The 22208-nt window shown below is 36.8% G+C and overlaps 1 protein-coding gene across 4 annotated transcripts in view; it reads left to right on the plus strand.

Moving 5' to 3' along the window:
- Positions 1–22208, plus strand: part of VPS13B (vacuolar protein sorting 13 homolog B) — a 438036-nt gene that overhangs the window by 334750 nt on the left and 81078 nt on the right. For all 4 annotated transcript variants that reach the window (XM_048287162.1, XM_048287160.1, XM_048287161.1 and 1 more), the window contains 2 exons: positions 7834–8241; positions 20106–20305. In XM_048287162.1, coding sequence (XP_048143119.1) covers positions 7834–8241; positions 20106–20305 — 608 coding nt within the window. The remainder of the gene's footprint in view (positions 1–7833; positions 8242–20105; positions 20306–22208) is intronic.

A 22208-nucleotide genomic window follows, 5' to 3' on the forward strand; every position in this document is an offset into this window, starting at 1 on the left:
CAGCAATCCTGGTTTCTTTCAAGCTGTTTTAAAAATGTCGTCATTTTAATACACAATATCAGCCCTGAGGAACAGTCCACAGCAGGTTAATTTGAATCATATGATGTATCACTGCCCTCAGCTGACATGAGCTCCGTTCCATGTGTGAAGCCATAATAAATCCATTCCCAACCGAGGCAAATTCCCTGTGAGAAGGTGAACTAATCCAGGCCTCACACTGGCATGTTAGCCCTCCATAATTGAAAGCAGGGCCACCTGTTCCCAGCACAGTTAGCCTATAGAGAGAAAATTAGCATTAGATCAGATACTTAATATATTGAAAAATCATTCATACTACTTGCAAGTTCAGCTGTGTGCTGCTTAGCATGACATCATATATAAACCTAGGAATGTGCCCACTTGATCCCAGTTTAACAGTTTTGTTAACCATGGTGTTTGTTAACTTTGAAAGGAGAATTTTTTGATTTAATGAGAGCTGACACGTGAGAAGGGGAACTAGCCAGGGCGCAGACTTTTCTAATTAACTCTGGGTCATTTGCAAAACTTTTGAGCTTTCTAGTAGGTTTTTTTTTCCCTTTGCTCTTTTACAAACAAGTTTTTAAAGCACTGACACTGTAGCCATGAAATTATATTTATTTGATTAAGAGGGCAAAGAGAAATATTCCAAACAGGTGTACCAGCCTGTAGGTATTGCTTTGGATTTGACACATCTATTGTCTGTAATATCAGTGTAATAATGAGTAAAATTATCAAAGTACCTTTCTAAAAGCAGTGTCTACAACACTTACTTTAAATTTAGTTTCTTATATGTCTTAGTACTGAAAATGAAAACTGCACAGTGAAGCCACATGGATAAGTTGGTAAATACTTTCTTTTAATTCTTTTAACACTTATGTCAAACATTTGCTCCATTTTCTGAAACCTTCTTTTCTTCTTTTTTTTCCATGTGTGTCTTAATATAGATGTATTATTCAGCAGCTAAGCAGAAAACAGAGAGTTAGTATTTATGGGTTCTTTTCTTTTTCACAATTGTGCTCCATGACCTGGAACAATTTATTTCATCTCACTGTATTGTGCTTCATCTTTCCTGACTCTCTGTTGAGAGAGTTAATGTTTCCCTTAGCCAGGCTTTTCCTTTCATGATAGTGCCTCCCGATGCCCCCATTATAGTTTTTGGCCTCACCACCCAGCCCTTGACACACTTCTGAGCTGTATTTGGTAGCTGCACAGTTGCTTAATTTCAGTCAGCATCTACTGACTAGCAGTAACCCTCCATTGTTTATTAATGGTATCTTTGGTCTTCTTGACCTACAAGAATTTATCCTGGTTTACTTGGACAGTTTTAAAAAATGAATAGAGTTGCATCACTCTGAGCCTTGCATGAGATCTCAAAGCTGGGCACTGGCTAGCTGGAGCTGTTAATGTCTAAGTGTCACCTTCATGTAATGTCAATGACATACTATGTCATGGAAGTAGGTGTTGTTCCCCCTGGGGAGCACCCGGCATGGCTCAGGGTGATTAAGCTCCCTGAAGGCTGTAGTTTGCCATATTGGCCTTGGAGAGCTCTCTCTGTGGGGCTGCAGCACACAGACACCAGTAGGGAGAAATACTGAGCAGTGACTACCAGTCTCTTCTAGACTAACTGGCATCTGTCCCACAGAAGCAGAATGCAAGATGGACTGCAGATGGCCTCTGAAGCCTTGTCTCAAGTTTCTTCCTCATTTTCCCTTGATCCAAATTGGGAATGATGAATTAGAGGATAAAAACAATTCGTTTGGATTCTTCTTGCTTTTCAATTTCTCTTAATTTGTGTCTCTTTTGATGCCTGACCAGAGACAATTGAGAACAGTACAACTAGTCTTCTCTTTACATGTCTCTTTCCTATTTTTATAAATTTAATTTTTGCAATTCAGCCATTACCCTGTTGCTGAAGGGCCACCCTGACTCCAAATCAGGATCAGAGCTCAAGATTACCTTTACCTTCCTCAGATTTCCTCTGTTTAAAGTCCCTACATCAGGATGGGTGGCTGAGGAAGAAAGAATATCAGTGCTGGTAAAATGTTTTATACCATCATCTGCTCCTCTCCTGTTGAGGACTAGGAAATTAAATAATCTTAAGAGTTTAGGATAAATAGTAGTTTCTTCTATAGAAGTACTCTATATTAAGAAGTTTAATATTTTACAGCCTTCTTTTTTACAGCCGCCTTGGAGTTGGGGAGAGATCGATCCATGTCCAGCCTCAAGGAGAAAGACCTGGTTTTTTCTGTATTAGCTGTAAGAAGTAAAAGATCCACTGCTAAATGAGAGTTACGGAAAATGAACAAATGCTTAGAAAATGGCATATTTTTCTCTCTCACACTTTAACATTCCTCAGTCTTCGAAAAGATCCCAGTATTATAAATGATGGAGTCATTAAGGTTGGCAAAGACCTCCAAGATCATTAAGTCCAACCTTTGACCTAGCACGACCATGTCAACTAAACCATAGCACTAAGTGCCACGTCCAGTAATTTCTTGAACACGTCAAGGAATGGTGCCTCCAGCACCTCTCTGGGAAGCCCATTCCAATGCCAAACCACCCTTTCAGTGAAAAAATTCTTCCTGATGTCCAGCCTGCACTTCCCCGGTCACAGTTTGAGGCCATTTCCTCTTGTCCTGTCATTGGTTGCCTGGTAGAAGAGGCCACTCCCCACCTGGCTCCAATCTCCCTTCAGGATGTTGTAGAGAGTGATGAGGTCCCCCCTGAGCCTCTTTTGCTCCAGGCTAAACACCCTCAGCTTCCATTCATAAGATTTACTCTCCAGACCCTTCACCAGCTCTGTTGCCCTTCTCTGGACAAGCTCCAGCACCTCAATGTCCTTTTTCTAGTGAGGGGCCAGAATTGGACACAGCTCTCGAGGTGCAGCCTCACCAGTGCCCAGCACAGGGGACAGTTGCTGCCCTGGTCCTGCTGACCACACTATTGCTGATACAGGCCAGGATACCACTGGCCTTCTTGGCCACCTGGGCACACACTGGCTCATCCTCAGCTCCTGTCAACCAGCACCCCCAGGTCCTTCTCCAAGACACGGCTTTCCAGACATCCTTCCCCCAGCCTGTAGCGCTGTATGGGATTGTTGTGACACAAGTGTAGGACTCACATTTTGCCTTATTGAACTTCATAGACTTGGCCCATTGATCCAGCCTGTCCATATTCAGCTTATGACTAATTTTCATGGCATTTACTTTCTGGTATTTAAGATTAAGAAAATACTATGATAGTTTATTAGTCATAGAAGTAGTAACATTGTCTACATTAACTTATGTCATATATATTAGAATAAACCCACTGACTTCAGTAAGAGCTGGAATTTATCTGGAGCAACATGCTAGGAGCTTTTGTTATTTTTGTGTTGCTTATTCATCCTTAACACTCTGAATAAAAAGTCCTTTTGAGTAATATCATTATCCCAAGTTCACAGATGAAAATTATATCTTCCCAGTACAAATTTGAATGTTATGGAGAACAAGGGTAAAATACTCATAACCCTGAATTTTTTTTCTGAAGCTCTAAGTAATAAAATGTCAAAGAAAGAAATTGTTTCAGACAGAAATTTCAGAATGCTGCTCATAGGTTTTCTTTTATAGTTGTTATGATTTAGTTCAAACAGGCCATATTGAATCCATTGGGTTTTTTGTAATAGATTTCAAAATACATAATAAATGTAAGTAATATGATGACTAATGGGTCAAGTGAAGTTGGAACTTTTAAAATGAGAAAATAGCTGGAAACGGTTTTCAGGAAACTATTCCAGTTGATTTTTGGTCCCCCACAAGGTGTACATTAACATAAAACTCCGTAGAATCACCTCTGGGACCTGAATTCCCTCTCTGATTTCATTATTCCAAAGTGTTTCTTTTTTGTTCACTGTTAAGTCATCTCCTGGTGTGGTGGGAGCATATAATAAGTGTATTTTATTTATATTTATCTAATCTCCTTTTAACTCACTAGTTGTTTCGTCATTCTGTTTCCTAGTAGCTGTTCAGAAAGTTGTAAAGTCTAATTAGAAACTAATAATTGAAATACATGGATTTACTGGGTAGTCTAAAGAGAAGTAGTGAAGAAATTGAGGAAGAGAAAGAACAATTCAAAGTCTACACTCAAATGCTATACTGTAATAAAAAAAAATTGCTTTGATACCATCTAGTTCAGTTTGATTTAAACATAACAGAAATAACTCTCTTGGTGCAATCTATTTGCAAGCACAGTAATTTTTTCACTTTTTTTTTTCTGGAAATAGATAACAGCTGGCAAAATAAGTTATTGCTAATATGTCTTAAATCTAAAGAATGCTTTGGGTTGTAATTTTGGTAGCTAGTCACTGGTAGGCAAAGGAGAAACTCATGTAATTGAGGAGTTAAAGGCAGCTTTGAGCTACCTTTTGCACTGTCTTGATTCTGATGTAATTTTGGACGATTCAAAGAGTTAGTTGAGTTACAGGAAGACTGTGTTTTCCTACAGGTACAGAATTTGCACAGTGTTATGTGCTGTTCTTCCCTAGGTGTTTAAAATAATCTAAAAAAAAGTTACACTTGGATTTTGCACCCCAAGTATTTTATTCCAGTTGAATCTGGGTGACTCTTAAGTTTTAAATCGCTTTTTAGCCTATTTTGACTGTCTCGTGAAGCTGCTGAACATCTATCTTAATCAACTCCTATAAATAGCTCTGCATATTTCATCAGTTTTCATTGTTCTGTCCATCACTTAAATATATTTTCCTTAGTAGGAATGTTAAAGTTTCTTTTATATTACTAAGGATAAAGTGTAAAAGAGGTCAAAGACTAAAGATTGCTCAGTTGTGGGTTGATTTTTTTTTTTCTTTTTGAATGTTTTACTTAAAATGCCTAAGAATCTCTTTACATAATCTTTAACCAGTTGTAAAAATAACCTATATCATTATGAGATAGTTAAAATATTTGCAGTGAAGGTTCCAAAGTTGCATTTTCTGCAATTATGCTTCTGGCTGCCACCACATTCTGTCAGAGCTGATTTAGTGGATTATAATAACTTCATACAAAACTTTGTCAAGTTATCAGTCATGACAAGATTTTTCTGTGTGACGTGCACAGTTTCCAAACAGAAAAGAGGGAAGTCATTTGCATTTCTCTGGTGTCCTGGTGGTCCTTTTTTTATTGCCTTCTTGGATGAGTGGCCAAGAGCAGTGATAAATCACAGACCCAGGTGCCAAGTATGTTCCAGCACTGAGCTGCACCAGCACCCTATGTCTTCTCTGCCCTGGCCCAAGAAAGCCCCAAAAAGAGCTTCTGCCTTTGTGTTTATCTCCTTTTCAATCTTTCACACTCAGTTTGCTTTTTGGATTAAGCCCTTGACACCTCTTGTGTCAACTTATGTCTAAGAAGATTTGGGGTGTCAGGGAGCTTTGTTGTTTTTTTCCCTCTTCTGGCATCTATTACCATAGAAAAGTGTTGGCCATTGTATGTGCATTAGATAAAGCAGTTAGATGTGAAAGTTGCCATACCAAGGAGTAAGGGTCCTCCTTTACTAACTTAGAAACTTAATTATTTAGCAAAAACAATAAATAACATCTATTCTATTTTACTCCTTTTTTGCTACATTACTAAAGGAGAAATTTAAGTTGATAAGGCAGTTTGGTTGGTTTTTTTAACATTTCATTTTAAAAACAGTCCTTTTCATTTGAGTATTGCAGATAAATTAATGTCATAGTGTCACATGGGTCTCTACTTTCTTCCTAACTCCTTTCTCTCTCCAAAGGAAGGAGAGACCCAATCATGTCTGCTTAGAAAGCAGGCAAATCTTGGGATATTCCAAGTGCCAGGAAGGGTGGGGAGTTTTTCCGAAGTGTTACGACATTTTTCTTCCCATGGTTTTAATTAAAAATGTCAGTAAATAAGGATTTTGAAAAAACTTCCAAGTTGATCTTGTGTGGTTTTGGATGCCTGAAAATCTTCACAGAATCACTGAGGCTGGAAAAGACATCTGAGATCATCAAGTCCAACCTTTGACTGATCAGCACCATGTCAGCTAGACCCTGACACTAAGTGCCACGTCCAGTTGCTTCTTGAACACCTCCAGGGATGGTGACTCCACCACCTTCCTGGGCAGTCCATTCCAGTGTTTAACACCCCTTTCCAATCCTGCTTTCTTCTAATGCCCAGTTTCCTAGCTTTGGTACTTGCCTTTCTACTAGACTCACATATTAGCTAGTGTTTTGCCAGTTCCTAGTTCAGTGTGGAAGGCTTTCAGTGCAAGAGAAAGCATTTTCAGAAAACCATTAATTAAAATTAAAAGTTACTGTTAAGATAGTTTTTCAGTCTTAATTTCAGTTAGCTGTAGCTTGTGGAGTATTGCAAACGTTTTTCTAACATTGTTTTGGATTTTTTAATTCAGCTATGACAGACCTTACACAGCCATTAATAAATTTCTCTTATCTTTGTAGAAAATGTGCCAGATATTTTTGGGGGGAGGGGATCAGAAAAGTACTTTGTCATGTGCCTGTGAGTCTCTGAAGTCATTATAAACCTGTGCTTAAAAGAAGCTCTGAAACTCTGCCCCGGCAGCCCATTACCGTTGGTCTAAAAATTTACCTAAAGAATGGGAGAATCAAACTCATTAGTTTGCATCAATGTTAAGAGTAAGATGTGATCCTGGACAACTTGAAACTTCGATGAAATATTCATTAATCTGTGTAAAACCTTCAACAGACAGTGTTTCCTGTATATATTTATAGTGAAATTCAAAACTAAGTAGTGCTGTTTGAACATTTTATCTAGTTTAGATATATGCATAGAATTTTAATTACTTTTGGTTCGTGGGATTGGAGCAGTGGCAATCAAAGGGAAAAGCACTTTTCCCCCTAACCAGAATAGCTGTCTCATTACTGGTTAAAAACTGAATTTGAAATGAAAAATCCTAAAAACTCAGTTAAAAGCTGGATTTCTGTAAGGAATTATGTACTGATACTGCAGCACAGAAATAAGTTTCGGCCTTCATGAAGTCCTGCTTCCTATCTGTGAAATAATTTTTGGTAATTCCTACATTTCAGCTACTAAGATATCACTATTAACAATGTTGTTCATATTAATTGTGATTCCTAAAAATTCTGTGAGTATTTTAGTAGTCTGAGAAATACCAAAATCCTTTTTGGTAAGGAGATGAAAAACATTTTTAAAGTAATAATGATTTTTTAAAAAATTTAAAACCAATAAATTATTCCAATCTCTCTGGAAAATGAAGAAAACTAGACATACCTCAGTTTTTGTATTTGCTTTTTATTTCACATTTCATCTTGAAAATGCATTGAAGACTGCTGCATATGAGCTGTGTAGGGAGCAACAGAATACACATGTTATTCACTCATTTAAATGTGTTGAAAATGTTCACTGTTGGCTTTGGAGTTTAGTCAAGTAGTTCTTCTGGGTATAAAACTCAAGAGAATGTGAAGATATTTTTATTCTGACACAAAAGAACTAATGTACGTACCCTCCTACACACTCAAATAAAGTGTGTGTCTTTCGGATAGCTGTGGTGATCCCTGGGAAGAAACAAGGAGATTAAGATCCACATTGTGCCACGTTTTTTCCTTTAAAACTGTATATAGTGAAAGTTGCTTACAGTATTTTTCATTATATTTTAATTCAGATTTATTGCTAAAAATATTGTTTTGTTATGTTTTAACATTGATTTGGTCCTTTTAATGAAACATGGTGGAAATATTATGGAAAAGTTATTTCCACTCAATGCCTAATATTTGCACACAGCTTGAATAATTGCACTACAGCTTATCATATTTCTTTCTCCAATTCTCCCCTACAGCTGACATAAATGTGGACATATCAAAACCATTGAAAGCAAATCTCAGTTTTGCCAGACTTGACCAATTAAACCAGTTCTTGAAGAAAATCATAACCGCAAATGACGATGTGCCCAGGAAGGAGGCTGCTCCATCAGCCGGCATTATTCCAGATGAGGATGTCACTTTTATATCCAGACACCCCAGTACAAAGGACTTGCTACCTGCTGTGCACACCAACGCTGTGCAAAAGGCTTCAGTGCAAGAAAACTTGTGGCAAGCCCTTTCCTGCTTCCAGAAAATTTCCATTCACACTGTTCAAATGGTTGTTTTGATGGAAACCATCCCACATCCCAGCAAACCTTGTTTGTTAGTCTCTTTCTCAAACCTCAGTGGAAGCCTGAATATTAAAAGTGGACATAAAACTGCAGGTAAGAGGCTTCTTTTAAAGTTGGAAGTGCTACTGGTTTGTCTAAGTGGTGGTCTAATGACCGTTTCAAAGTGTGGGGCATTGCAGGCAACTGCTCTAGCCAACATCATAAATCCACAATAGAAAATAGCAAATCCCTGATAGACTCTATTACCTGAGTTTTCCTTTCAGTGAGGCAGCACCCAAGAATGATTAATTTTGTCATTAATATCCCCCAGCTTGTAATTACTAATTTATTGATGGAATTCTGGCTGAAATAGTGGTTGTGAGAACCTCTCCTCTGGTATTGCAATAATTTAGCACATAATTCAAAGGGCAAAATTTTGACAGTTTTCACTCTATAACTAGATTTTCTTGTTAGGACCTTTGTTTCTGTCTTTAAAAAATGTGAAAATAATTGTTCAGAGCTCTGACAGGTGCTACTATGTAAATATTGGGTCATACTGTTATTCTCCTCCAGATTTACGAAGTTTTCAATTTTTACATGTTTCCTCTGCACACCTGAGAGTCACACAGGGAAAACAGGCACTCTGGCCTCGTTAATGAAGCACTGCAAGGAAACGTTACACCTCGGGTACAATTAACCAGATACCAGAGACTCATTTAAAATGAAGATATTTTGAGTGTCATTGTAAATTGTTTTATTAGTATTTCAATAAAATTAATAAGATGGCATATTTCCACAGTGTGGAGAAGAGCCAGATGTAGGTAGTTGGCAGAGTAGCTTGTGAGGTAAAATGGTCTGTAGCTGAGAGGAACAAGTTGTTGGCCAAGCGAGGTGGTGATTTATTTCTTTTTCATTAGAAATATTTTTTCCTCAGGCCAGCAAGTTTCAGTTCTTCTTTATTGTTTTAAAAGTTAAAAATGAAAAATTTAAGGTTCATAGGACGTGAAAACCCGTGAAGGTGCCGGGGCCTGAAACTTTTGATTTATCCATTAATAAACAGCAGTGCAGGCAGGAACAGTGCCTGTGTTCCCACGCTTTTCCAGTCGGATCACAATTCTAGCATAGAAGGCACTGCAACTGAGTAAAAGCCTTTATAATGTGCTTTAAGTAGTTTTAGTTTTGTTTCTGTAATAATCCTCTTCCCTTCCATTGTTTCGCCTGTATCATTTATGCGTTATCTGTCCCATGGTACATTATGGTGTCCACATCATGCTTCGGTATGTCAAAGCCGGGCCACTCCGTCACTGTTCTATAAAGCAATTTGGCAAACTCACACTGTATTTCACTTACCCTGGAGTTTTCATCCTCCCAGAAGGAGGACGTACCTCGCCTTGCATGTTATGCCTCAGAAACATTTTCAGCTACAAGTTCTGTTTCTTAATTCTTCTGTCAGTCTGAGGAAATCAATCTTTATTTTACGTGCTGTAAGCCATACATGAATCTTCAGTATGGTCATAGTCTGGCAGGCATTGTGAAGTAAAGCAACACTGATGTCAAATCTAATGAAAACAGACATTAGTTATTCTATATAAAGAACTTTCATAACCAGACAATTAATAGACATCAACAGACAATTTTCACATTTTTTCCAGTTAAAAATGCTTTATCTCTACTTTATAAAAAGAAAAATACATCTGCATGAGGTTTTGCATACTGTTGTGATGGTGCAATAAATTAAGTTTTAATAAGAGCAAAAGACACACTTCCATGAAACTGATTGAAATTGTCAAAAAAAATTTAAGTAGTTGCTTGGATTTTTTTTTACAATTTTTAATCTGAATTTAAGGTGCTGATAAGAAACCAAAGTGGAAATTAGAACTTCAGGAGAGAAGATAAAATACTTAGTGTGGGGGAAATGGTATCTTGTGTTAAAATCCTTTAGAAGAATACCACAGTTGCTAACTAGAGTTGTTTTATTATTACAACATAATTATGCAAGCTAACTCAATTTGTAAAAGTTTGTAGCTGTGTCTTGAGAGGAAGGAGCATTTAAATACCTCAGTTCTTCACTACTGTTCTTTTTATAAAAGGTTTTATAGATACACCTTTTGAGCTGAACTGGGTTAATGTCAGAGTTTTTTTAATAGAATGAAGCTAATATGTGAATACTTCACTGTGTCTTTGATTTTACAGTCAAATAACTATTGTGACCATCTGCAGCAGCTGCATTTTACGAATTATTTGCTGAACCAAGCTAAGCGCAATGACAAAAGTAGTCATCTCAGATGTACTGTTAAAACGGAGGAAGAAAAAGGAGCACTGCTTGCCTTTTGTACAGTATGGCCATCTGCTGTACAGATGTTATTATATAGAATGACTTCAGATACAATAATTGTAGAAAATTTTCATTAAAACCTCAACAATTTGCACTTGTTTACTTGAATCTGCATAACTCCCCAGTGAGACAACACAATACGCTTGGGGTTTCTTTGGTTCTCACTAGCTTGCTCTTTGATCCTTTTTGATGTGCTGACTTTAATAAACATAGTTAAAAACACTGTTCAAAAACATCATGGAAAAAACTACAAAGGAACAATTATAGCAGTAGAAACTACTCTAATCCCTTACTTACGCAAGCTATTTTTAGTGAAATATGGTTTTTTACACGTTTTATGTGGCAGTGTTTTATAAACAGTGTAAACGGCCCCTTTTCCAGATGAGTTTTAATGCAGGAGATGAAGTTGTTTTGTAAGGAACCCTATTTGCTAGGAATTATTGAACAAAAAAAACCTTGCAAGAATATATATTGTCGACATTTTTCCTCCCTTATAGGGGGAAAATAAAAGTGCATGACCTTGTGTATTGCTTTCATTTCTTTTCAACTGAAATTAAGAAAAGAGCTTGCTATCCAACTTTTTTTTTTAATTATCAGTTTTCCTTCTAGACTTTACTGGTTTAATCATGGAAACTACAGGCATTCTGGTTTCTTTTTTCTTCTTAATTTCTTACAAAACTAAAAAGTTTTAGCTTCTGAAAAGCAGAGGGGCTAATTAGTTGAATGATTTCACTTTCAAAAAAATAAATTGTAAGTGTTGAACACTCACATTGCAGTTGGATCAAACTAAAACAACTCTATCTCTATATATCTGCTGCACTGTTGTTCAACCCCAAACCTTTAGTGTGTCAAGGGACTTCATTTTTTGGACATTTTTCAGGTTTGAGTACAACAGTTACTTGTAATAACATGGTTACTATTTCTGTTAGAATACTTACGTTCCTCTCTGTACTCATGGTTAAATACTGAGTATTTTGGTTTTAGTAAGGTAACACTGTTGTAGACTGTGTTGCTGTGTACTGTCACAAAATGAAAAATAATAAAACAAAAACCCTCTTTAAAAAAAAAATTACTTTAAAAGAGGTTACCATTATCATTTTCCTGATGCCCTTAAGGGTAGAACTTTGTCATACTGATGTTCATTTTATATTTTGTGGCTTGGAGTTACAAGTTAAAACTCGTACCCATTTTATACAAGTAAATACCAAACACTTAATTTGGCAGCTTGTTTGTACTGTTGATGAAAACCCCAACTCCAAGAACTGTTGTTATACTGGTTCAGTGATTTTTGTCCTCTGAAGTATGTGGCATCTTCTGTAAAATGCTTAGAGCCCTAGTCCCATGTACCCAGTCAGATCTGAGATCACTTGGTACTGTGCTTGAGGTGTGTGACTCCTTAACTCTCACATTGCATTAGAGCTAAAATAAGTTTTAGCAAGAAATACTAGAAAACAGAATGCAATTCTAAACATATGGCTTTCAGTTAGTTTAGGTTTGTTGTTGAAATTAGCACTACCTACCTGCCAAAAGAGCAGATAAAGCAAGAGAAGTTGAGGACCATTCTTTCCCCAAAGTGAAAGACAGCGAGAAGCCTGTAACCTCTCAGTGGAGCCTTATTTTACTCTGGCTGAACATGGGAGGGAAGTCTTGCTGTTCCGCATGTGAACTGAGAGAGTTACGGACATAAAATATTCCAAAGATCATACACAGAATTCCCCAGTCCTTTGTCCCATATGTAGAGATGATTACTTTAGCATATAAATAAAGGGGAAAAAATAAACACTAGTTGAGCCTATGATAATTGCAAGTATTTTTACTAAACCTGAAAATAATTACATACTTGAGATACTTTACAGAACTATTAGAAATTAAATGCAGATATGAATTGGTATAGAGCAAAGACAAAACTTCGTTTTGGAGTTAACTAACTCCCTCGAGAAAACTCTGCTAAGGCGTTGTCATAGCCTTTGTATGCTGCAGATATGCAAGCTAGCCCATGGAGAAATAAAACTTTAAATTAGATATGACTACCTAAAATAATATGCAGCAGTAACAAGCCATTTACAACACCCAGAAGGCGTTTGTTACTTTTAGAAAGAAATATAAACTCTTTCCAACACTTGAACAATAGGAAATTAATTCTCTGTCAGTAAAAGCCAGAGGACAAACTAAATATTTAAATGGCCACTGAGGACTGAGGTGGAAGTGCAGCTTGTAGACAGCTATACAAATCACTAACAAACCTTAATGAATATTGGGTGTGGGCATCAGGGTCCTGTCAGATTTGACACCGTGTCCCAAGTAGCTTAAACACAACACTCAAGGAAAGGTGGAGACCTCATCAGGTCTCTAACATCTGGGATTTTATTTGTCATTTTGGCATATCCTGCAAGCGCAAAAGAAAGAGTAAAAGGGGATTATCCTGACAATGAAATGAGTTACTGAATCATGTGATAATGAAAAGCAGAAGAATTCTAATTCCTTTCTATAGTCCCTGAGGTGGAGGTGCGTTTATAGTTCTGCAGGAATATAATGTAGTAGGGAAGAACAGATGGCCTAAAATCCATGAAACAAGACACCATCTAATCCCAGGACTGAGTACCACTATTAATCCTGGTCAGATTCCCTACTGATACTTTGTAATAGGGTTCAGAATTGCTACTGATGAACTTGCAGGTTAACTTGAGAGAGTGGAGTAAAAAAAAGAATAAAAAGTTCCTTGTAGGTTGTTTATTCAAGACAGTGTGCACTAATTTTGTAGAACTGCATTTGCAGTTTGAGTAGCTCAGCTTTAGAAGTATTTCAGATGAAATTTTCTTCAGAACAAATATGGTAGGGTTTTTAATCTCTTGAGTTTCTACTGTGAAACTGATTACCTATTTTTTGAGATTGGAATTTCTTTTGATAATGGGATCCCAGTGCTGTATGTGGCGGTAGTAGGTGATACAGTATTTACATGGAGGTCAATTTTATAGATTGTTTAAATTCATGAGAAAATAGATATAACAGTTAAAGCTGGATGTTTTCTTTATACATTTTATGCTTTCTGTGATGTTCTTCCAGTTCAATCTTCATTTTTCAGTGTGAGATACAGAACACAGAGGTTAGACATTATTTCTAGTCTTAGGGACCAGTTCCTTAAGCAGTTTGAATTGTTGATATACTGACGTGTTTCTTCTTTTTCTATGTCAAGAATATGTTTTTGGGATGAAATCACTAGCTTGCTGCCCGGAAAAAAGGTGCAATTTCATAGGAAATTCAGGTTACCCTAGCCACACATTTCCACACGCTGCCTTGTGCTAGCTCAGTTACTCAGGTAGCTGATCATTGGTTGAGTGAGGGCACTCACTTCTCTGAAAAATAACCCAGCAATAAAGAAAAGTTTGCAACAAGATTGACTCCTTCAGCTGGCTCACTGGAGAGGTACACTTTAATGACCACGCTGGCACAAATGAGAATACAGAGAAGTATACAAAGGAGGAGGAATGGAAGGGAGAAGAGTGGAATAAGCCTGGACTTGGACTGTCCTTGATCTTCAGGAGCCACATCCCAAGAGTAGAGGGAAATCTTTTTGGTTTGTGTGGCCCGGGTTTATCTGTCAAGCCTTGGACTTCCACAAGTATAATTGGCTGGGTTATAGAGGCCCAAATAGAGCTCAGCTGCTGCCAGGCACGATCTTCAGAATGGTTTATTTATAAAGAAAAGTTACCCTCTAGTTCATGGACATTTTATTTTACTAAAGCAGTTGAAATCCACTGGATCAAGTGTAAACCCAGAGGAGCAAGACATCAAAGCTGTAACTCTAAATCAACTTTGTGGTGATTATATTGGGCTACATTTTGAGTGGCATCCCCTATTTTGTAATACTTCATTTGCTGTGCAATCATTCAGTGTCTGATTTTTCAGTTGTGCTAAGTATCTACAATTTCAAAGATCAGTGAGGTTTGTAGGTACCAGCTATCTCCTGAAAATAAACCAAAGTTTTCAACCAGCCACCTAAAATTAAGATGTGAAAACCCATAGATCTTTTTGTAAATTGAAGCACATCTCCATGCCCATCTGTAGAACTTGAGTAAGAATGTTTAGCTGCTTTTCTGAAACCTGCTGATTTCTAAAAATAAAATGTTTATGATAAAAGAAGCAAGTACTACTCATACCAATATAGCACTCACTTTTGACAGCTGGACTCACAGATGCAAAATGAACACTATTTTTGTTGGTTTATATTATGCATTTTTCTCCACATAATTGGAATAACATAAGGCAATATTGAGCTTTACAAATATATTCTAAATTACTGTACTCCAAAGGCAGCCTGGACCAGTAATTAAAATCCTTTTGGATCTAAACTTCAATATGCCCTCTCTGATCAGGTATCACAAAATCCAAAATTACTAAATCACCAAGTGAATTGAGATTTTTCATTTATTTAGTATGCAGTAGTGTAAAGAGCATGATGTACCTGCCCAGTTATTCTTTAAGGGAGATGAGCTCATTTCAAATAGATAACCATCTTTGACTTCTCTTCTGATTCATCACTGACCTGAACTCCATTTGAACCTTGTTAGACACAAAACAAGCAGGATTCCTGGCCTGAGCTATAAAATATAATTAAGCCCTTTTGAAATGATGTGTAAAAGAACATAGCTTTACCCCCACTATAACTACTACCACCACCACAACCAATAAAGTTAAATCAAGCACTGCCTGTAATGGATTAAAATAATAAATGTTCCTGGATTTTAGTGTTTGAAGTACTTGAAGAAAACAGGCTCCCAGCAGCCAGTACCGCTGAATGCATGGGGACATTTATTAGTGATGAATTCAAGGGTTTGGCCTGCTTAAGATCATTACTTTCTGTTTACCGTGTGTTACACATCTCATGTTTTTACAGAGCCCATATGTGTCCCAATGTAATGCTGAAAAACTCTCTTTCACTAAAGAATAGCTAATTGGTAACGTGTAAGTATTGTTCTCATGGGGAGAATGAACCATCATAAGATTCAGCTCAATACTAATGAGAAATCCAGTGCGGTCAGTGGATTGTTAACTAAATCTCTCCTGGAAAATTGTTCTTTACTGTGCCTCACCATTTGTTTGCTACTGCTGTTTCCAGACTTGAGTAAATTGGCTGGCTCTTAAATTAACTGCAGTATTTCCCCTGTAATTATTTTCTTAGCTTTGTTACCCTTTCTTCTCAGAAGATAGTTTGTCAAGGATACTTGTCAACAGAGCATTGTAACTGTAGTATAACTACACAGTATGTGATGTATATACAATTTTCTTATGAGGAAAAAATTATGTAGATAGTTGTATCGATATATTAGATATAATGGCACATTTGCTTTTTCATAGCTGTCTTAATGTCACTGACAATCTGAAAATAGCTACCGAAGTTACAGATGTGAAAAGTGAATGTTTGGAAGTAAATATCACAGATTATCATTTTAATAGAAGGCACTAAAGAAAACCACTTGCTAATTAACCTTCAGCAGCCAGATTGTATCTCTGTCACCCAGGCATGGAGGACCCATGGGAGAGCCTGGACTTCTTCCTTTGGAGGGAACCACGATCCCTTGGGTGCGAATACAGTCAACAGGCTGCTGCTGTCAGTGAGACCACATTGTTCATATGCCTCTGAACCAGCACAGCTGGAGCTGTGCTCTGGAACACACTCTTGCTTCTGAGCTGCCCCACATGCAGAAAAGCAATTTTCTTCATAGTGCTATTGTTTGTAGCAAAGCTACTAGCTTTTCAAAAGAGCCAGTTCAGTGTCATTTGCTACCTTTATTAAAATACATGTGTTTTCTTTTTCTTAATTCTCTTGTCCCCTTTTGAAGCTTGCCAATTAAAATCGTGCTCTATGTTGCATTAGGTGGCAGTGCAGTGAACCAAACAGCATTTGCAGCTAAGGAAGAGCAAATACACAGGGAATAATAGGAGGAAAAAAGCTCTCTCTACATTTCTACTAATTTCATTTGGAGTTGATTGAAATACCATCATTGAAATGTTTTTGAAAACAGACAGTCCATAGTTTATGCCAAAACATTGTCTTTTGCTTTGTTAACCAGGAAAAATAAACAGAGCACTTTCTTAACACCTGTATTGCTTAAACCCTAAGTGATCATTATTGTAAGGCAAAGATTGTTTTCATGTATTTGCTGCATCTATTAAAATGGCCCAGCTCTTCCTTTTTCTATTCACACACATGGGTTTGTGCACACACAGCACTTTAACAAGGATGGAACTGCCTATTTTTGACAAAGGCTAATGCAACTCTGCTATAATTATATATAAACCCTAATCTAACTATATGTAAAACTGTATTAAGGTACTCAGATTCCATGAGATGTCTTTGTAAATCTTAGCATAAATCAAGTAGGTACTTGATGTTAGGAAAAAAAGATGTTAGAATATCAAAGTAAATGTCTTCAAGTAAAATTTTTTCACTGTTCTGTTGTAATGAATTCCACCTTTAATTTTGGAGCAAGCTAATTTCTTGAACATGACGAGCAACTGCTAGCTATTTTTCAAACCCTCCGACATTATTTCCAACCATATAAAAATACCTAGGTATTCTTTTTGAGCATACATCATCATAAAGGTAGTCCTTCCAATAGCACACAGAAACCTGGTCTAAGTTCTCTTTTGCTCCATTAGTGTAGATGCATTTTGTGGTGCTTTTGTGTTTCTGGCTGGAGTCTGACAGGGGAGGGCTGGCAGCATTTTTTAAACACTGTCCAAAGCAACTGCTTCATATTTATTAGTCTCTTGGAGGAGTATTTTAAAAGTCATGAAACTATTTGTTCCTTAAAAGTAAATTATTGCACGTACTGAAAAGTGCATTGGTGTCCATGAGCCAAAATCCAAACAGCACAAGTTAACTTCTACATGTCACAGCAATCATTTATGAAGATATATTGCTTATGTGTGCTGCCATCTCAAGTTCACTTCAAATGGAGACTCCGATTTAATCTATTTAAACTGAAGGTGGACTTCTACAATAGAGGTTTGTGAGAGATGCATTGAAGGACTGACTGAAAATAGTGTGTGGGAGGGCAAAAACGGGAAAATTATTTTGCTTCTTTACTTTTCTGAGGTGATTGTTTTAGTCATGGGAAAGCACTTCACTGACTGAACATACGCTTTTATGATTTCCATAGAAATAGTACCCTATTGAAACTTCTCTCAGACACAGAGATCTCTTTATTTACTATTGCTTTTTAAGGTTTGCGCATACTTGCTCTTCATTTGTTTTCTTTAAGCTTCCTCAAAACATCACTTCATGCAAGTTTGTCTAAATACTCTCTGCGTTCTGTTTTTTGGACAGTGAACAGTGGTTTTTATACTGAATCACTTCATCCCTGAAAGGACATGCAGATACAACGGCTAGAAGGGACAAGGATGTGATTCTTGTCTACACAAGAGCAATCTGGGTCACAGCAACAAAAATAAAAATCTCTTACTGAGTTCCTGAGCTTTTCCTGGTATTTGTAGGACACAATCCATGGATGTGTCTTGTAATATTTCATGTATTGAAAGCTAACCAACACTTCCTTATTCTTAATTGTTTCTTCATTTCTCATTGTTTGCTTAGCATTTGAGAAAGGCACTGCTGATTTTGAACAAGCAGTATTATGTGCTGAATGCTCAGTTCTGCTTCTAAGCTGTTGGATATTGTGTTTTCTTTGTACTTTGTGGAGCTGAGATGACAACACAAAGAGATTGCAAAGCATAATCCTTCCAAGTGTAATCCCAGTGAAAGAAAACATAAATAAAACCACTTGCATTCTGGCATTCCTTTTCCCCTTTTGTTACTTCTGCAACTTGGCACATATTCCAATAAAACTATAGGAAGAACATTTCTCTATATTGAAGAATTGTGCAATAGTTACCAAGAATTTCTTCTCTGTCAAATCAAAATTCCATATAGAATATGAAAAAAAATATTAATTTCCAAATATTGTAGTGCCTCTTATTTTATAACTAACCATAGCAGGGTGTCAGTGTGTGTTGATGCTAGTTTTCTTGATTGTCACTGAAATTCAGTGTCAAAACCCACCTTGACCAATTTCTGTCCTATAAGCCTGTTACCCATGAGAGCAGATGCAGGATTTCAGAAGCCAGCCTAAATAAAAAACCCCAAAGTTAGAACTCCTTTCCCAGTCAGTGACAACAGTCCTGTCGATTGGCATGGGACAATGGTTTGTTCGAGCCCTTGATGGTTCTTACTAAACTCCAGCTGCTCAAGGGAGAGATGGTTTAGGTTTGTGGTTCCTACTCAGGCTGGACACAATTCATTGTCATTATTACTATGGGGACTGCTGGACCACCTTCCTAGTGGTTGCTGGTTTAAAAAAAAAAATCCAAGAATTTCCTTCCATTCCAAAAAATAGTTTTTAGTATTATGAAATTGTAACCCCCAGGATGCAGAGAGACTTCTTCCCTGGATACTAGGAGAGGTTCATAGGAGAAGTTTTACTGCATGTATTCAAAACAGTGAGTTGTATTTTGGGGGGATTTTTCAACCAGCAAAGTTATAAAACTATTAAATGAAACTGTACCTTGAAACACCTGTGTGTAAGCCTTAGGTGGTTTTTTTTAATTTTTTGCCTTTTGTAAATGTCTATTTTTCATTAGAAAAATAAGCTGTGGGCATTATAAAGTATGGTAACATCCAGTATTCAGGGTGTTGAGTCTAAGTATTAGCACCAAAGGAGATAAAAGTTAAGCCAACCTCAGATGTAGTACTTTCCCTGTAAATATACTAAAGAAATAGAGATATTAGGTATGGTTTATTTTATTAAACAGTGATTTGCAGTAAGTTAAATTAACAAGAGCTGGGATATTTCTAGGTAATGTTTCTGTCCTCAAAATGTTTGTGTCTTTAATGAGAGTATGTAAGTTCTGTCATAAATGTAATCTGCCATTATCATTTTTAGGTTTTATGAAGCTATGTAAAGTACAAAAGGTTACGATATGAAAACTTTAAACTCTTTTCTCAGGAAATGTACATTATATATTTTGAGATAAGCATTTGTTTTGAATTATTTGAATTGAAACATTACCCTTCTTCTTCTGCTAAGCACTCCTAAGTCTAGCAAGGTGCTATGTTATAGTAATTAAGACAAAAGCAGAGAGAACTGTTCAAAATAGCTATTTCCTGTCAGTTTGAAATATAATCAAGTGAAGCAGCTGTTCTTGTTCTTAATAGACTTTTTTGGAAAAAAAATACCATAGTTTAATGAAAAATGTCTCTTCTTATAAACCTTAAAATACAATGCAAAAAGTCGTAATGTTTTGGCAAGTAGTTCTTTGTAAGGAATGTGAATGAGACATACCTGCTCTGTAACTGCAACATGGTATAAAGCCTGGCTGATAGTGTGGGAAGAGCAAGCTAAGTAAAAACCAGGAAATTTTTTTTAAAATTACAAATCTTGTTGCCCAACTGTGATGCTCTTGCTTGGAGAGGAGAGCGATTGTCCACACAAGTATTTCCATGAAAGTCAGTGGGACTACTTGTGTGAGTAATGGCTGGCGGGAAGGGATTCCCAGGCTCATGGTAAAGTGAATTCAGGAAATAAGCACATAAATGTTGGGAGAATAACTGCCAGTGGGATTAAATTTCTCTCTCTCTTTTTAGGAATCCATGGATCATCTTTAGTCCTTGACATAAAAGATTTCTTACTTAAAACAAGTCTCAAAGAAAGAGCCAAATCTCTGATAAGCCCTTTTTGCTGCTCTGTTAATGTGGAAGCCAAGTGGTGTAAGCACAGTGGTGATCCTGGCCCAGAGCAATCTATTCCAAAAATCTACATTGATTTGAGAGGAGGACTGCTGCAGGTCTGTATAAGATGGTTATGGTTGTGCTGTTGAGCTGGACTGGCTTTGGATGATTGAGTTTTCGTAAATAAATTGCATGAAAGCCTGTAAAGCTTTGCATCCTACAACTGGGTTTTTTGGTTGGGGTTTTTTGCATGTTTAATTTGGGTGGTTTTTATTTTACCTTATAAAATAAGTATCTACTCTTCCATGTAAACTGTTGATTGAAAAATTGTGTACAGTGTTTTGGGTTTGATTTTTTTTTTTTTTTTTTAATACTACTTAAGCTCTGTATTGTAGCTGTATGTGTGTGTTCCTTAAAACTACTGGATCAAATTACTAACACTTAATATTTAGGGCCCTGCTCTGATGGGTGTGTGTTTGTCTGTCCATGACCTGTGTGTCTGTAATGCCTAGGGGTAGCCTTAAGAAGTACATATCCTTTCTTTTTAAACTTCCACGAATTTCTCAGGGGAGTAATTGCAAACTATTGTTTGTAGCAATTAATGCTCAGTTTTCTGTGCTATCCTCTCCTTTTTGGAAGTGCCCACAACTTGAAATCAGTCCAGGAAACATGGGAGTTCTTGAAATGAAAAATAGATTCTGTGGGGCTTAAACAAGTGGGCTTTAAGATATGTCTTGTTTTAATTATTTCTATTATAGTATCTATACATACCAAATGTTTTTAAATAAATACATAAATCAAGTATATAAAACACAAAAAGGAAATTTTGACATTTAATTGTGTCATTAAGTTTCATCCCAGAACTGGCATTAGGAGTTCTTAGAACCACAGCACTGGGATAGGGTTAATCAGATAACACAAATTTAGAAAAAATATATCTTAATGAATAAATAAAGTCAGTTTGTTTCTTTGCTTCTTTTTTTATTTGTTTTTCACAGGTACTTGGCTGAGTACCTCTATATGTTAGTAATAAAATGCTTATTTTATTTTTTTTTCCAACAATTTTGGGTTTTGACAAGTACCAAAAAAAAAAAAAATCTTAAATCTCAGAAAGCCATTTATTATTAGAGTATAATTAAGGACAATTAGCTTTTGCAGAAGATAAAAAAATGTTTGGTCTGGCAGAATAGATTTGAGAATGCTGACAAAATCACTGGCAGTTCTGTTCCAAATTAATTTATTTATGGCTAATGATTTTACCAGCTCTAAACATGACTTCATCTATCACTGTTAATTTGTATTGCAGCAGAACCTTGAGAGCTTATGTAAAATCGGTGCCTCATCACTGTATGTTGTAGTAGGAGTTCCATGCCCTGGAGTTCCCAGCTGCCTACAAATTAAATTAATGAAAGTATGAGGGAAAAAATGTTCATCCCTCCTCTATCTGTGGGGAACTGGGGTCTCTGAGATTGGCTTAAGGTGACAGAGAGCTCCTTTGAGGAGGTCCTAAAGTAAGTAAGTGTGGGACCCCGAGACCAGAGGTACTCTAGAAACCATAGCAGAGATGCACTAAATTCAGGGGATGACCTGCTTAGCCTGGGAATGTTCAACTCAGGACTGGCTGTGGCTGTGTTTCAAGAGGGTCTTGGTTTATTCTGTGGGCTTACTTGCAGATCCAGGGCAAGGAGAACCTGCCTTCTTGACAGCTCTACTATGCTCCCTTTAGGCATTTTTTGGTTTTGTTCACATTTTAAAATTGGTATTCCCCCCATGGAAAAATTTGCACTGCTCTTTATGTGCACACCTGACTTGTTTACTTTACTCACACCCTTACCATGTTAAGTTACTGTCTGGGGATTTTGATTTCATCCCACACTGGTTCCAAGTCTAATTTCTGTATTAATTGCTAGTTGCTTACTTGTCTTCCATGTTGCTTCAAGGCCTGCTTCTGAACATGGAGTATAAAGGACTTGTCCCCATTAATAAGGTTCTCTCAAACAGGAGCTTGATTTGAAAAAA

The sequence above is a fragment of the Corvus hawaiiensis genome, chromosome 26, assembly GCF_020740725.1.
Source record: "Corvus hawaiiensis isolate bCorHaw1 chromosome 26, bCorHaw1.pri.cur, whole genome shotgun sequence".
Classification (NCBI taxonomy): Eukaryota; Metazoa; Chordata; class Aves; order Passeriformes; family Corvidae; genus Corvus; species Corvus hawaiiensis.